Consider the following 17,938-nt stretch of genomic DNA (forward strand, 5'->3'; position numbering starts at 1 on the left):
AGCAAAGTTCAAAGAATAATGCCACCTCACACCCGCCCCAAACACCTCGAGCACTCTCCACTCTAAGGCAGGAAACAGCTCAAACTCAGCTCGGCTCCACTCCTGCTGGGAATAGCTGTCCATGCGAGGGGGGGGGGAAAGACGGCCAGTAAGCCGAAGGTCGTTCGCAACGCCGTTCGTAAACGCCGAGAATGCTGAGGAATGCTGAGGAACGCCGGAGTCCGTTTCAGAGCCTCTGGATAAGCCCCTGGGTAATGCTTTTTTTTTTAAATTCGCTTTTTAAAAAAATTCGCTCACCACTCCCAGGCTCAGCCCAAGCTCTTCTCTTAGATCCCCCACTGCTTAGATCTGGTAAACAGCGGGGGAGGGTTCAGTTCAGGACAGTTGAACGCTCTTCTCAGCCGGAGCGAAAAGCTCAGGCAGCCATCTTCCCAGTGCAGGCGCCTTCTAGTGCCAACTTTAGCCATGAACTCCATCTGGGTGACTTTGAGCCAATCACTGGGAGAGAGTGAATTCTAGTACTGCCTTAGCTATGAAAGACATCTGGGTGACTTTGGGTCAATCACTCACTACAAGATAAGAGTCTATTTTGTTTTTCAATACTAAAATATAAACTTACCTATAATCAGTACTGGATGTTTTGACAATAAAAGAAGACTTGCTAGGAAGCTGTGACGAATTGTATCAATATTGGGAATAAATGTGGAGGCCTCCATTTTCTTTTCTTGATTTTCTAACATGTTATTATCACTATCGGAAAGATCTGATGTCTCTGAAGTTTAAAAGGTTACAATAATTACTTTAAAATATCAAAAATTGTTAAAATATTGTAAATCATGCCAGATGAAAAAATAAATAGATGACAGGTTGGAAAGATCAATTAGGCTATGTCATTCAACATTGCCAAAAAAAAAAAGTATTTTAATATTGCTTTTTAGCCTTCAAGTCACTGAACAAGCAGGAAAAAGGAGGGCAGAGATGATTGAAAGTACAGATAAATAGAACCAGATGGAGAAATTATATAAATCCAGTAAAAATTTACTAATTAGAATTAGGTAATATTGATCTTTGTGAGGCACTTATATTTGCTGAAGTCATAATGGCTGTCTATGAATAGAAAAGACATTCATCACAGGTTCTTTTTACAGATGACAATGACATTTTCAGCTTAGTGGCTCAAAATTTACTTTTATGTCTAGATGACTATTCTCAATCATGCAGTATTATGCTTTAGTTTCTAGAGTTAGGCTTTGGCATCTAGCATTGATCTCTGAATATATTAGCATTGTTCTCCTTCCAAACACTGAGCGTCTCACTTAATCTCTCAGAAATGTGTGTTTCTAAACTCTAAACTTATTCCATGTTTTCCAGGACTTTCAAAGTAATTTAATAAAATGAAGCAGCTACAACTATACTCACCTTTCTGGATAAGAAATTGTGTGCTAGGAACTAAATGTCCCCATGGTTCAAATTCTCCTGTTTGTAAATCCACAAAATAATCAAAAACAGTTTTATCTCCAGATGGCATCTGAATATCTGAAAGTTCAAAAAATGGAAGGCATGTTTTATTATATAAAGTGTAAAATTAATGGGTGAATAGTGCATATTTTCTATAAAGTATATAGCAGATATATTTCTGTCATATAACCCTACCCTACCCACTCCTTGCACTGGCTTGAATGTATATAGATTCAAAGCAGGGAGACCAAATAAATGTGGATCTTAGATCCTGCTAAGAGCTGTACTTATGTCCAAGCAAGCTCAAATACAGCTCCCCTTCAGATTTTTGGAGGTGAAACCAGAGGTGGGTTCTCTTTTTACTTCTACACATGCATGCACGCACGTACCCAAAGCGCATCTCTGAGTGAACTGGCAGTAAAAGCCAGAACCCACCCTTGGGTGAAACATTTACTGTGTGCATATGAACATTCCTGAGAGCAGGAGTCTGACCTGAGCGAGGGTTAACAAAAGTGTATTAGAACACAATATAATTATATAATGTTACAACAAATAGGAGTTTAATATTTAGGAAACACATAGGCAAAGCTTAACATCTAGCTTGCTACAATCTAGCAGGAGAAGAATCTAAGAGCATGTCTGTTGTGCCTATGTGCCTGGGAAGAAAGGCAAAAAGGAGTGTCCTCAGATTAGCATTATTTTACTCTAAAAGCATATAAAGAAAGGACACAACAGTAAACTCACAACTCTATAAGCATGTTTCAAAAACTTTCTTTAAAAAAAATCTAATTACATTTATATTAATGGTTCTGTTGCTAATTGGTAGACTTCTCATATGTGTATTCATATTTCAATAATGCTAATTTAACTAAATTAGTCTATGCGTTGCTGACAAGCAGCAACTTCCAAGGCTTTCCCCCTGCCCTATTAACATCTTTGTAGAAAACGAAATTGAATCCCAGGTCCTCTTATATGAAACATCCGACATTTTCTGCATGTCTTCTCTTTCTCAGCTAGCTTATTCAATTGGAATCTCTTCTGTATTCAAAATTTACAGTCACATAGATGCATATGTACATGAGGATATAGAAAAGTATATATATTTGTCAGCTGCATTATTTTGGAAACTAAACTATGTAGTTCAGCTTCATTGGAATATAAAATTATGTATTTGGCCCTTTTCAGTTCCACTAATTTGTTCCTTAATATAAATATTTATTCAACTAATGCAATTAGAATATATACAATAACTATATTGTGAAAGCAGTAGAAATTTAGAACTTACTAGTAGGTGGTTTTTTGTCAAATAATTCCCGAACAAGGTAATTGAAGTCACATGTTACATGTGCAAGTTCATCTTGGCTAGTGTTTATATCAATGAGAGTTTCACCTTCATGTTCTTCCTCTCGTTTTAAAATTCCTCCAACAGCCCAAGTAAATGCAAATATGAAAATTTTCTCCAATAATATGAGCATTTTATTAGGCTCTTTTTCCCAAAACCATATCTCACCATCCCTGAAATTTATGAATAAAGAAGTTATCTTAATACAAACTTGTTGCTAAACCTCAAAAAGGATACTGTATTTATACTTTTGCAAGTTAATTTTTAAAGATCCTGAATATTTTATTAGTTATGAATGAACTGGCTTTTTACGTAACCTTTTGGTGAGGAAGAGCGAGATTCCACACTTCATTGACTTGCCATCTTTTGTGGTTTACTGATTTCATTGTAATCTGATTGTTATGAACTGCCCACAGCCACTGAGAGCCAGATGGTATACAAATTTTATAAATTATTGACAAAATCATTATCAGACACATTAACAAAATCATCATTAAAAAAGACACTGTATTTACACTTTTGTAAGTTATGTGTCTTAGACATAAGGTATAAAGATAGGCTTGCCATCTTGTATAGTTCCCAGTTTTATTGTAATTGGTTAGATTGTTATGAGCTACCAATAGTCATTCAGAGTCAAATGGCATAGAAGTTTAATAAATTATTGTAGTGTTATTATTTTTGGTCTGATATGATAGTTTACTATTTTGTCATTATTTTAATGAAGCAGTTTGGGTTAGTTAACTGGTATTACGTTTTTTTGCAGAAAATGAACAGAGTAGCATTATGTTTTTTAAAAACCAATAAAACATGAATGGGTGCAAAAAAAAAGGAAAAATCTCAAGTGATTAAGAATATACATGAATAGGAAAAATATAAGGTGAGTGGTATCGATTGATGATTGCTATTATAAAGAACAGGAAGTTCCTGTTCGTATTGTATTGTATAAATATGATGTACGTCTAATTTTTGTGGGTGTGTATTTTACATGTTTGTTAATAAAAATCTTTTTAAAAAAAGAATATACATGAATAGGATTTAGAGTTTTTAGGTTGGTGAGGAGGCAGATATAGATAATAGATAATAGGATGTAGAAAATCATGCATGGAATGATTCGCCCCTCTTTCATTGTATAAGAATATTGTGTTAGACATTAAAACTAGATGCAGAGAGATTTAAAACATTGGCAAACAAATTGGTCAATGATTTAAATAGTTGAAAAGGAAACTAAGCAAATTCATGGAGGATCAGTGAGTCCTAGTCCTGATGGTTGATTACTATCTTCTAAATCATGGGAAGCATTCCTTAAACATCAGATGCTAGATAGCAAATGTGGAAGAGAACCCATATTTGCAAGCTTCCTGAATGCATGTAGCTGACCACTATTATACACCATGCTGAACTAGAAGAGCCATTAACCTATTTCAACAGGAATGTGAATAAGTGTTTATGTTCTCATAATTCACTTACCTTTTCTTCATTATTGATGGGACTCTTCCATTGAATGTATGTAAAAATTGTGGAGAATTCCTCTGGTTGGAAAAACTCACTGTGCTGCTTTGTCGTCTTTTCTTACCTTTAATATAATGTTTCTAATTATATATTTCTAATTATATATTTGACTCTTTCAAGAAATAGTTGAATACATTCTACAATTCAATTATACTTTGTTCTCTAACTGATTTTACAGTGAATTACAGTGAATACATTTTACTTTGATTCTAATCTACTTCAAACAGTAATTATTGGGAAACATCAAAATGTCATTGATAATTTAGAAATTAAGTCATGTAAATACATCTTCAGTATATAAAGTGTTTCAATATTATTTGTATACACACACGTATATACGCACATACACAAACATGATTTCCCTAACATATTAGGATTAGTCCAGTTGCATTAGAAAATGCAATTTGCTTACATAGATTACACTAACTGTTTAGTTAAATACTCCCTAACATACGATTATATTTTCCCCATTTTTGCCACAATTCATTTTGCATTAGATATTAAAGAAACATGTAACATAAAACATAAAGGATAATAGTAACAAAATATAAGTAACATTTTCTGCTTTTTGTTGGAAATCCTGTAAAATCCCATCTTCCAGTTACTTTAACCAAAGCAAGGTGCATAAATGTGAGCAAGTTGATTAAATTGGTTTCAAGTCTTAAGGTGATTGGAATAACATTCACAAAAAGAAAACTTCCTGTTTCCTCCTCTATTACTTTAGCTATTTGGGCTCCTTGAAATTCCACCTTCCTTCATATTTAAAGAATTCTTTAAATTATATTTAAAGAAAGTTAATGAATAAATTTTAACATGTGTTATGTATGTATAATATATTAACTATCCCTTTCAAGTGTTAACTCTGAAAATTTCTTCTTCCATGTAAACTAGGGGTTATCAATCTTTTTTTCCTCGTGGTCTTCTTCTGAGTGTCATTTACATTTGTGATTCCCCTCATAATCATTGTTTGCTGGCAAAAATATTACTCTGGAAGTTTGTATTGAGCAATGCTATAAAAATTGAATATGATTGAGATATTAACTATCCATTTAAAAACATTCATGCTTGGTTACATTGGGACTCCTCCCCCAAAATTTCTGCTGAATGGTAGGAAGATTTTTTTTCTCCTACCCATGATCTGCTAACAGCTAACACTGTTTCAATCTTGAAGACTGCAGTTCCTAGTGGGGACTGCTGGAAAGTTAAGTCATCCATCCATCTTTTCCTTTTGGCATATTGTTTATTTTAATATTACCCACATTTTTGGAAGTTTACTTTTTATTTTTAAGTTAACAAGCTTGTTGAATGCTGATTTATTTTATCCCTTGCTGGACTTTATCTGGGGTTTTTTTTTGTCTCTTTCTTTTGATTTATTTTGCTGTTTTGAATAACTCTTGTTCCTCCCTAAGAAGGTCACAGCATGTTCTTGGGTAGTGAAAGTGTTTTGATTTGATTTACATTAATATAAGACTTTAATCTCTTACTAACTAAGAGATTTTGCATTTTATTAATTTGCAAAAAAAATGGGGCTTATTTTGTTAATTTTCTTTTAATTTTGGATCAAAATATTCAAAAAAAATTCTCCCTGCTTCTCTCTATTTTCTCACTCTGAGGAATATCACTTCAACACTATTAGATCTCTATCTTTGAAGAGTTTTGGAAAACCTTTTTTAAAAGTTGACAAAATAATAATGGCTACAAAATGCCCAGCTGTTACACCAGATTTTCAAAGGAACTTGGTTTGAAACTGGCAGATTCAGTGGGGAAGACTGAAAGAAATACGGATTTTACAGACTTAGGACTGAATGGATAAGTGATAAACTGATTTCCTCTAAGAAGAGTGAAGGAGATTAGGGAATGGATTTACTACATTCAACTGGAAAACAATTTCCTCTGGACTTTTTTGGGAAGATAGATCGATTTTGGAGAATAGGTTTATTATATTTAGCCAGACCACAATTATGTTATTAAGATGTTATTAAGAAGCAAATGAGGATAATTGATCCAAGATAATCAGAGTTAACTATCAGAATGATTTGGGGATAGATAAGAACCATGGTAAACTTTCTATGAGATAGATAGAATAATAGTTTGTTAGCAGACGTCTTTGAAATTTTAATCTTATCTTTTGTTGTTATTGTAGTAGTTGTTCTATCTGTTAACTATTTTGTCATTAATATAGTAGATAATGACAGGCCAATAATTTGCAAATAGAATTATAAGTTTAAAAATTTCTCCTCCTATTTCACAAGGGTGTGAAACTAGTGTTGCAACATATATAATCAGTATTCAAGTAGGGCTAATTATATATATATATATATATATATATATATATATATATATATATATATATATATGTGTGTGTGTGTGTGTGTGTGTGTGTATGTATGTATGTATCCATCCATCCATCCATCCATCCATCCATCCATCCATCCATCCATCCTTTTTAAACGACTTTTAAAATTCTTGTTTGTTTTGTTTTCTTTGTTTTTATAAAAACATTTTTTGAAGTTTTGTATTTTAACTTTTTTGAAAAAAATAAAAATTTAAAGTTAACTTACAATAACATTGATTATGGTCAGTGGATTTTTCTAATGGGACAACTATTCTTATTTAAATTATCAAATATGGTTTCTGATTCATTCTTCCCCTGCATTTCCCCAGTTATCATCTCCATTACTGAGAATTCTAAGAGTTCAAAGTGAAACATATTTCAAGGTACTTAGTATATACAGAATCATGCCATAAACATTTGTTAAAGTTTACTTACTGTCTTGTGATTCTTGATTTAGTTTTATTACATGAATAAATGAACCAATAATTCTGCAAATGTTCATTACTATCCCCAACTGATGTACAGGAAATGCCTGCATTTTCTTATGTTTATTTAGAAAAGTTAACCCTGTCTTTATACTTGAGTGAAACAAACTTTCAAGATATTCAATACTATTTTTGGGTATTATTTCAGAAATTCCTTGCAGCCATGTTTTGACATAAGGCTCCCATCCCAAATCAGCAGGGTCCTGCAAATAAATAAAATACATAATGAGATGTGTGTTTGTGTGTGTGTGTGTGTGTGTGTGTATGTATATATACATATATACATACATACACACACACATACAAATAAAGATTTCATTTAATTATTTGTATATGAAATATAGCATATATATATTTTTATCCAACAGGGTAATACACATACTAGGAACACATGTACCATATTAATTCATATATGATATACATATATCAGACTTCTGCAGAGACAAATATTTCCAATATGATAATTAAAGTACCCCAGTTTCTTACATATATGCAGCATTATTACATTTATGCAGTTAAATAAACTAATACAAGGAAAACTGATCTGTAGAACTAAAAGTAGCAGGAGACAACTCAGTAAACATTCTAACCAACCGGCTTCCGGGGGGAGGGGCCTGCCGTCGCCGGTGGCTCAACGGAGCTGCCCTCAGAGTTTTGGTTCGTATATCTACAAGATCTATAGATATCTCTTCTTTCAGGCAAGAAAGAAGCAGGGAGGAACTCAGTCGTTAGAATCCTCTTTGTAGTTCACAGCTTTTTTCTTTTTTAGCTGTGAACGGAGAAGAGGTTCAACAAAAGCTGAGGTTTTTTTTTTACTCCGGCCAGATCTTCTCAGCTGTTTTTTTTCAGCTCAAGGCAGGTCGCCCCCCCCCTCAGGACAAAACTAAGCTATTTAAAATCAATCCGAGCAGCGACCATTCCTGAGAACCCTTTTTTTATTATTATTCAAAATACCAGCTTTAATTTTATAAAAAACTCCTTTGTTTAACTGCTTTTCAAAATGGCGATTCTATAGCTTCCGCATTTGATATATGATATATTTAATCAGCCCTGTTTTCTTGAAGACTTCTCTTTACTAATTGCCAAAAGTTTATTGAAAGTATTTTATCTTAAATCAAGGTGAGCAGAGACTTTGTTTGTTTCCTTTTTATAATGGCTCCCAAATCAAAGCAGTCTAAACTTTTTTTAACAATACATCCCAAGCAATTGCTATAAGCCGCAGCTCTTGCCTTCTACGCCCTCTACTGGAGATTTGTTAACGAAAGAATTTCTTTTGAAACTCTTAAAGAATTTAGAGAGGAAATGAAGCAACTTATTTCAGACTTATGTGACAAGCTTGATGCCAAGATTGCTCAACAAAGGAGGATATGATTGGGGTCATAACTGTAATGACAGATTATATTGCAGGAATGGAAGATAAACTGGAGCTTTTGGAGGAAGCTAATTCTAATCTGACATCTAAAATTGAAATATTGCAACAGGAAGTTGAAAACGCAGAAAGACAACTTGTTATGACAAATTATAAAAGACGGCGTTTGCAATAAGAGTTAGGGGAATGCGTGAAAATGAACAGGAGAATTTGAAACAGACCTTTTTTGAGGCTTTTAGTCGTTTGGTGGGAAGTCCGGGACTCAACTTTGATTGGCAGATCCAAAAAATTTACCGCCATAATTCGTGGGCAGCAAAACAGAGACAGCTTCCGAGAGATATAATTATATATTTTGCTACAAGAGAATCCAGAATGCGATACTACAAGAGTTTACAATAACAGGCTGCGAATTGATGGACAGGACTTGATCGTTTTCAAAGAAATACCACCCCAAATGTTAAGAGCCGGAGAGACTATGCTTTTCTAACTAAAGAACTCAGAAATAATCAGATACAGTACAGATGGGAGGTGCATTTGGTATTACAGTTACATTTGATGACCAAAAACACCGCCTCAACTCTGTTTGGGAAGCCCGAGACTTTTACTATAAGATCCTAAAGGCGGGACTTCCTGAATTACCCGGACTTGGAGAAAGACAAGGAGAAGTAGAAGAGAAACAACAAATACACAACTACAAGGCGGGAGGTATCGTTTTCCCCCTTCGGAAGGGCAGAAAAAGCAGAGAACAAGGATTTAGTTATGCTTCCAAAACATTTGCTTAATTTTAAAGTGTACTCCTTTTGGTCCAAATAGACTTCTCACTTGCCTTCAATAATGATTGTTTGTAATGATTGCAAGTGGTTGTTAATCAGTGTGGCCTCACTTGGAATACGTAGTCCAGGGGATAAAAAGCATGCACACTCAAACCAGCAAACATATGTGCTGAAGCTAACCAGACTAAAAATGCTAGCCAATTCTGGTAGGCATAATTTTTTTCTCTATTTTCCTCCCCAAAAACTAAGGTAAGTCTTATACTCTGAAAATATGGTATAATACTATTTCTTTCAAACTATATACTGAATACATTAAGGAAAGTTGGATTGGAAGAAGATGAATATGGTTTAAAACTGAAGAAAGATACATCAGTAACCTGTGTTATGCTGATACGGGTACTACTTGATAGCTGGATTTGCAAGCCTTAGTACTGAAAGTCAATGGGCACAATAAGAAAACAGGACTAAAAATATCATAGATAGCCAAGAAAACAAACAATGGCTTATGAGGTTCTCACTTGAAGCACAAATGATCAGGTCAAATTATCCTACTTATCAACACATTATGCAAAGATCTAGTTCTCTAGAAAGGCTCAAATGCTAAGAGAAGAAAAAGAATTGTAGCATGAAGGATGAACTCAGTTACAGTGGCTATGATTTTACCATTGGAAGACCTGAAAGATCAGGGTAGGGTTGATTGTCATGGAAAAAATTATATCTAAGTGGTCACTAGGAATTGGAAATAATTTGATAGCACATAACAGTGAAATTAAAACTAAGAGACTGATATTTAAACTTTAAAAAGGACTTGCTGAGTTTACTTAGTTTACTAAGAGCAATTAGGTGACCATTAATGGCATTAGAAAGAATTGCTTTTTAATCTTTATTATTCCATCTCTAGTAATAAAATATAAGGTTACATACATAAAATTAGTGGACCAAAATTCTAAAATTATGCTTTAAAAATCAGGCTAGAAAATGGCATAGAGAATTAAAGGATTATAGAATAAATATCATGCAGTATATATTGATAATAAATAAGCTTTCTAAGATAATTTATTAACATGATAACCAAATGAAACTAACACTGAAGCATACTAATATTGTGTAAGACTACACTGAAGCTGCTATAACATTGATGGCAAACCTTTTTGTAAACGTGTGCCAAAATTGTGCATGCACGCATTTGTGCCCCACACCACAATGCAATGCACTCTGCCCACCTGCACTTGCCTGTTTTTCACCCTCCCCAGGCTCCGGAGGCTTTCCTGAAGACTGGGGAGGGCAAAAACTGCCTCCCACAGCCCTCAGGGAAGCCAGAAATGGATGGTTTCCGAATTTCCAGTTGGTCCGTTGGGGCCATTTTTCACCCTCCCCAGGCTCCAGAGGCTTTCCTGAAGCCTGAGGAGGGTGAAAAGGGCCTCCGCCGGCCCTATGGAAGGCCAAAAATCAGTCCACTGGTGCACACATGCACACTGAAGGTGATGGCTTGCATGCCAGCAGATATGGCTCCGCACCTGTGGCATGCGTGCCATAGGTTCGCCATCATGGTGAACATCATAAAAAACAAAGCAGGCATGTAACAAAAACAAAATGTCAGGAATCTTGTCAGAAAGGTCCCTTCCTAGAGGTAGATAAAAAGGAGCAAGTCATTAAAGATCGAAGGAGAAATGTCATCAGAAACAGACATAGGAAACTGGCACTGAGTATATATATAATAACACCCCTCACATATCACTGATAACTATCACTGATACCAGAATCAACAAGGCAAGTATTTTGAGAATAAAATATGTCCTGAACTCCCTCCTCTCGCCTAACTTTCCATTGTTCTATATATGGATTTGGCATCTTTTATCCCTTTAGGTAATGCCTAGTAGCCTAGTTAAAAGGCATGAGGCTAAGTAGGGATGTGGGGATAAGTCAGAGGTGGGCGAACCATTAGTGGCGGCAGTGGGAAGCTCTACCCACGCGCCCGGATGCTTCTCCTCATGCGCAGATACGTCACATGGGTGCATGTGTGCGCGCAAGCAAACCAGTAGTAAAATAAATTGCAACCCACCACTGGGATAAGTCTGTGTTTTTGACTGTGTGAGAAGAGTGTATATTGTAACCAGTAAATTTTGCTATTATTTTAAATTCATTAGATTTCTGTGGATTCCAAAAAAAGCCTGATGTACCTCTGTGTTTGGTTTGAAAGTTACTTGGATATAATTATTCTTAGATGTTGACCATGGCTGTGTATCTTGTATGCTGTCTGGAAACCTAGACAGAAAGTGTGAAGGAGGGGAGGTTTATAAGATGTGCATGGCCCAATAAGTTGTTATGTGCATGAATGAGTGACCACAAACCAAACTTAGAAAAATGCATAGCAATGATTTGAATAAACACTTTGAATAGACTACATCAAACTAATTTACTCAAATGCATGAATCGAGACAAATCTGATTTGACAAAAACACTTTTGATTTATCAAATTTAGATAATTTGACAACAACACCCTATTTTTGAGCATCCCAAATACATATCTAGATGCAACCCCCATCAAAATAGAATAGAAACGGATGAAAGGAAGTACAAGAAAGAGAAAGATACTTTCATATATGAGAATTTATCTGTAGCAGAGACCCTTGTAGACAGAGTGGTTGGGACTGCCTAGTGAGTAACAGAAAGCAAACCCTGGACTCTCCAAATAGAAAGCCTGCTGAAGTTTATTTTCAAATATAGTGAAATAATAGTCCTCTCTGATAATAGTACTAAATAATATTGGTTATAGTCATGTATAGGCCCTTTACCTGGATAATTATAAATCTCTCATTTAAAAATGTCCTTTTCATGAAATAGATCTACTTTTAGAATAATTAAAATTATTATTAAAAATAGCTCTAATTATCTTTTGGAATATGAGAAACTGTAGAGGAAAGGGAAAAGTGGTTAAAATAATGCCTTTTCTTGCTGGCTGGATTAAAGGTTCTTGCTCTTCACAGAATAATTATTCTAGATCCAAGTCATTGTTTTGCCCTTTTCTATGTGCGCAGGTTTCATGTACTGTATGCAGCCCCCACTCAAAGTACGCAATTAGAGCTTTATTCACAACATTACCAAGAATGTAAAATAAGTTTCAAAGAACTAGGTGCTAACTGACTGGAAAATACCTCACCTATGATTTTATCATCTGAAACTGAGGAATATTTTACTAAGCTTCCTGGAAAAAAACTTTTATTTCATTCAAATGCCAATTAGGCTAGTGTTTGAGCTCAAAGTCAAAGATTTAAAAAATATGATCCCACGATATGTAATTATGTCAATGCTACTATTTGTTCTACTTCATTATTCTACTTCCTGTATAGCACTATATTTACACAATGTGATCCAGAAGTATTTTTCATTGCTCCCTTTCTAAAGCTAACTACTCACCTTTTCTTTCATAATGCCTAGGATATGGTTTATTAAAGAATGAATATATGATTATTAGCATATACCTGTTAAGTTATAGGAGAGTGAAGTACAAGTTAAAATCTTACCATGTTTTCCTGAAAATAAGACAGGGTCTTATTTTATTTTGAACCCCCCATTTTGTTTGGGCCTTATTATTGGGGGGAGCTTATTGGTTTGGGGTTGTCGGGTGGCTGCTCTCTTGTGAACGGGCGCCCGAAGAGCCAGGCCCAGCCTCAGGGGCAAATGGCTGTGTTGTGCTGCCACAAAGCCGCCATGAGGTGACCACGCTCATGAGCAGCCGCCTGGCAACCCCCCTTTCCAGCCAGGCAGAGCACCACTCACCAACCCAGTAATATTCCAAAGGCGCTAAGCCACGTGGTGCTCTGCCTGGCTAGAAAAAGAAGTTGCGCAAGCACTTGTTCTGCCTCCAGCTCATGTGCCTCCCAGCCTCATCATGCCCAGCTCTTCCTGCAGGGCCGGGCCAGGGTGCCGCCACCGCCATGGCCCCGCTGCCACAACCCCGCTGCCACCACCGCCATGCTCCGAGCATAACTGGCTTCCAAACTCCGGAGATCTGCTCCCGAGTCTTCTAGCAGCGACCGCTCTAGGACTACGCTCTATGGTTGTGGGCTGGCTGCGGGAAGACTCTCTGTCCCACCAGAGTCTTCCAACAGCCAGCCCACAACCATAAAGCATAGTCCCAGAGCGGCCGCTGCCAGAAGACTTGGCAGTGGATCTCTGGAGGTTTGAAGCCGGTCATGCTTGGAGCACGGCGGCAGTGGCAGCAGGGCTGCGGCTGCAGGGCCATGGCGGGTGCCACCGCTGCCCTGGCCCGGCGCTGCAGGGAGAGCTGGAATGGTGAGACTGGGAAGCACGCGAGCTGGAGGCAAAACAAGTGCTCGCAAAACCTCTCTTTCCAGCTGGGCAGAGCGCCATGTGGCTTAGTCCCCTTTGGGATATTACTGGGTTGGTGACTGATGCTCTGCCCAGCTGGAAAGGGCCATTGCTGGGTGGCTGCTCATGAGAGCAGCTGTCCGGTAACCCCCTAGTGGTATCCCAAAGGCATCAAGCAATGTGAGTGCTTTTGCCCCCCCTCCCCCAGCTCCTACGGATTTGCGCCTTTGGGATATCGCTAGGTTGGTGAGTGGCGCTCTGCCCAGTTGGAGGGGCGGGTTGTCCAGGTGGCTTAATATTGGGGAGGGCATATATTTTTTGCCCACAGGAAAAATATGGCATGGCCTTATTATCAGGACATGTCATAATTTTGGGGAAACACGGTATACTTTAACAAGATACGATTCAGATAGTTTAGTGCAGGGGTTTCAAACTCAATTCATTGAGGGCCGCATCAGGGTTGTGTTTGATCTTGGGGGGCCAGTAGACATGGGTGGGATGGACGTGGGTTGGAGTGGAGCATGGTCAGCTGACATCACTTGTGTCAGGGGCAGCTGTGCAGGTAGGCACCCACTCAGGACTGGGGAGATCCATTGTCTCCATCGGAGGAAGGAGAGATCAGGGAGAACGGCTGTGAGGGCCTCCTGCAGCTCTCTGCCAGTGAAAACAGAGCTCAGGAGGGGCGCACGTAGCCTTCCTGAGCTCCATTTCAGTGACAGAGGCACCACGGGCTAGTCCTTCACTGTTTTCAGGGCAGCCACGCAGGCCAGAACTAAGCACCCTGCAGGCCAGATCAAGCCCATGGGCCTTGAGTTTGACAGCCCTGGTTTAGTGCAATGAAGAAATGTTTAGAAAAATGGGTTGGACTCAGTAGAAAGTCACCTTCTTTAAGAAAAAGGATTAAATGAATCTTCTTGGGGCAGCTTGAAATCTTTTTCATACAAATCTGTCATTCTGATAATTCTCAGATCTATTCCTGAGTTTTAATATGAACAGAATAAGAACAGCAAACTCAGAAAAGTTTCTAGTTGTTGCTAGGATCATCTATTTTGATGCCAAAAATCCCTCTTTCCCCCAAAAAAACTAAAATCAAAAGTATATTTGTAGCAAACAACAATCAGCAGAAGAGAAGGTAGGTGGGCAATGAATCTGTAATGCCTTCATTCTTCTTGGGATCTTGGTTGGGTCTGATCTCACTAATTTCCAGAATAGTCACAAAATCATAATGAAACTGTATTATGAAATATTCATTATGGAATATATTTATCTAGTCAAGTGCACACATTTTACATCTGAAATTCATTAAGTGAGCATTAAATCACTCATCTCCTTGCAAATATAATTATTTTGTGCTATTGTTCTAGAGATGGCAAATGAAAAATATATATCATGTGAAAATATACAATTACTTTTTTAAACAAAACCTACCACGTAAACCATGGCACATCTACTAATTGTGGCTGGATTGGCTTCAGACACACTGTCCACTTCAAATATCACTCTGAAGGCTGATGATAGATAAATTCTTTCACTGTTAGCAAGACATAATATTCTGCTGTCATCTAACACAGAATTTAAGTTTTCTATCCAAAGTGGATCTACTGGACCATCCAGGATAATCCACTGCCAGTCAACAGCAGTTTCACCTAAAAGAACAAAAAAAATCTAGTTTAAGTACATTTAAAAATGTAAAATAGTACCGTATTTTTCAGTACAAGACGCACCGGAGTGTAAGACGCACCGTGATTTGAAGAGGTAAATTAAAAGAAAAAAGTTTTTGCACTCTGCAGGCCTTCCAAGCCCTCTGCACGCAAAAGGGGGGGGGGGACATGCAGAGCTTTTGGAGGCTCTTAGAGTGCCCCTGGCTGCTGGGTGGGGCAAAAACAGACTGTTTTTGCTCTTTTTTTGCCCTCCTTAGCTCTCAGGAGTACTTTGCACACCTCTCAAATCCTCTGCACATCCATTTGCAAAGGGGGCAGGATTTTGGTAGGCCAAAAATGCTGTATTCAGTATATAAGACACACCCAGATTTTCACCCTCTTTTTTGAGGGAAAAAGGTGAATCTTATACTCCAAAAAATATGGTAATTTAAAACAATATTCACATTTTATTTTAAAAAATCACACATCCATTTGTTTTTTTGAAAAACATATTTAAATCCTATTCTCAAATTATCTATTTTCTGATAATCAAATTAGAGAAGAAATTATGATGTTTTATTGCTTTTTAAATGGTTCATTACAATATGTTAATTGGGAACAATAGAAAAATCTGCTATGGGATCATTATGCCACCTGGAATTGTAAGAATAGTTAAGAATGAACACACACACACACACACACACACACACACACTGCTTAGTGCTTTCTAATCTTGATTGTTGTTTGCAGATGTGTCATTACCCAATTTGGGAATATAGTCAATGCTAGTAGGGAGTGGAGTTTATTCTGATTTTATATTCTAGTGGCTTGTCCTGGTGGTGGTGGGAATGATCTTGGTGGTTCTTTGATTGTGATTTTTACTATTAGCTTGTTTGGCAGATCCTTTTTGATTTGCTAGTATTAGTCTTTGGGTGTTGATTGCTGATGAGGAGGTTTTTTAGCACTGATATTGTTGGTTGCTTTTTTGAATAGTACATTGATGTTGTTTACGTCTATGTGCCTATTGATGCCTGATTTGTTAGAGTGCCAGGATTTCAAGAATTCTCTAGTTTTTTAGCCTTGGCTTGGACAAGGATGTTCACAGTTCCCCACTTAAAACTATGGTTATGTGAGGTTAAAGAGCTTTCATCATGTCTTCTGTTCTGCTAATTTTCTGCCTGTTGTCCTACATAGTGGCTGTTGCAATCTTTACACTGTATGTTGTAAAGGACTCACATCCATAGTCATCTGTACATGACACCTTTGTCATCATAATAAAAAAGGACCAACTGGAGAACACACAGAAAACCATTAACAACATTTTCAAAGATATAAAATTTACAAGGGAAAAAGAAAACAACATGTTATCCATCAGCAAAGACAGCAATGGCAAATTGGAAATACAAATTTATTGGAAAAGCCACCCACACCAAGTGTTCCACTACCAAAGTAACAACTCAACTTCCCACAACAGAAACTATGTAAGAAAACTATTTAGATCAACACAAACATATTGCAGCATCCTCAACATCAGAAAAAGGGAACATATCATCTATGCCTCCAACAAAATGGATATCCATCTGACTACTCAATCTGATAGAGTACAACCAACTCAAGCTGTGAAAAGGATAATACTGTCATACATCAAAAACATCTAAGAAACACCAACAGACTATTACAAACACATGGATTAGCATGGCACACAAACCAACTAAAACCTCCAACATATCCTAAGAAAACCAAAAAACCCAGCAGCCCCAGGAAAAAGGCATCATCTACAACATAGAGTGTAAGGGCTGCAACAGCCACTTCAACAGAAGACCCCCCTAATTTTACAACACAGACTTACTGGGAAAACTGACAATGCCAAGGAACCCTAAATTGTACCTTAAAGTGCAGTAAGAAACAATTCTTGGATTTGTGGTACCAGACTTTTTAAAAAAAAAATGTTATAGAAGATCAGTTTATTCTAATTAAAAAGTTACAGAAGCGACTAAATTTATGTAAGTGAAGAGGGGTAACACTTTTTTCAAGTTCAAGTGAAAGACAAAAAGAAAAGTATAAAAAGTGGAAAGAGGGGCACATAACTAAGGCAGAATATCAGCAAATAGCCCAAGCCTGTAAACATGAAATGTGGAAAGCTAAGGCTCACAAAGAAGAAAGGCTTGCGACAAAAGTAAAAAATAACAAAAAAAGCTTCTTCCAACATGTTAAAAATAAGAAAAAAGTAAAGGAAACAATTGGTCCATTGCTAGGAGAAAGTATTAAGAAGGTGACAAGCAACAGGGAGAAAGCAGAACTACTTAACTCATTTTTTGCATCTGTCTTTACACAAAGGGGAAAAAAAATAGTCCAACCTATCAAAACCAGCACCACAAAAATCAGATTAGGAGCACAAGTTGAAATAGGGAAGAAAATAATAAGTGAGCGCTTGTCTACCCTAGACAAGTTCAAACCACCAGGACCAAATGGATTACACTCCAAGATTCTGAAGGAACTGGCATTCAAGATCTCAGAACCACTGAACTATATCTTTCAGAGATCCTGGAGTACCAGGGAACTGCCAGAGGACTGGAAAAGAGCTGATGTAGTTCCCATCTTCAAAAAAGGAAAAAAAATAGATCCAGGAAATTTCAGACCTATCAGCCTGACCTCAATATCAGGGAAGATTCTGGAAAAGATAATCAAGCAACGA

General features: G+C 36.9%; 1 protein-coding gene across 1 annotated transcript in view; it reads right to left on the minus strand.

Moving 5' to 3' along the window:
- The window catches only part of DNAH14 (dynein axonemal heavy chain 14), a 227,018-nt gene that overhangs the window by 97,102 nt on the left and 111,978 nt on the right, over nt 1-17,938 (minus strand). The window contains exons 43-48 of the mRNA XM_032216059.1: nt 15,032-15,249; nt 7,080-7,332; nt 6,027-6,078; nt 2,744-2,973; nt 1,420-1,536; nt 620-772 (exon numbers count right to left, since the gene is read on the minus strand). Of these exons, the coding sequence (XP_032071950.1) occupies nt 620-772; nt 1,420-1,536; nt 2,744-2,973; nt 6,027-6,078; nt 7,080-7,332; nt 15,032-15,249 (1,023 nt within the window). The remainder of the gene's footprint in view (nt 1-619; nt 773-1,419; nt 1,537-2,743; nt 2,974-6,026; nt 6,079-7,079; nt 7,333-15,031; nt 15,250-17,938) is intronic.

The sequence above is a fragment of the Thamnophis elegans genome, chromosome 4 (genome assembly GCF_009769535.1).
Source record: "Thamnophis elegans isolate rThaEle1 chromosome 4, rThaEle1.pri, whole genome shotgun sequence".
NCBI classification, from domain to species: Eukaryota; Metazoa; Chordata; class Lepidosauria; order Squamata; family Colubridae; genus Thamnophis; species Thamnophis elegans.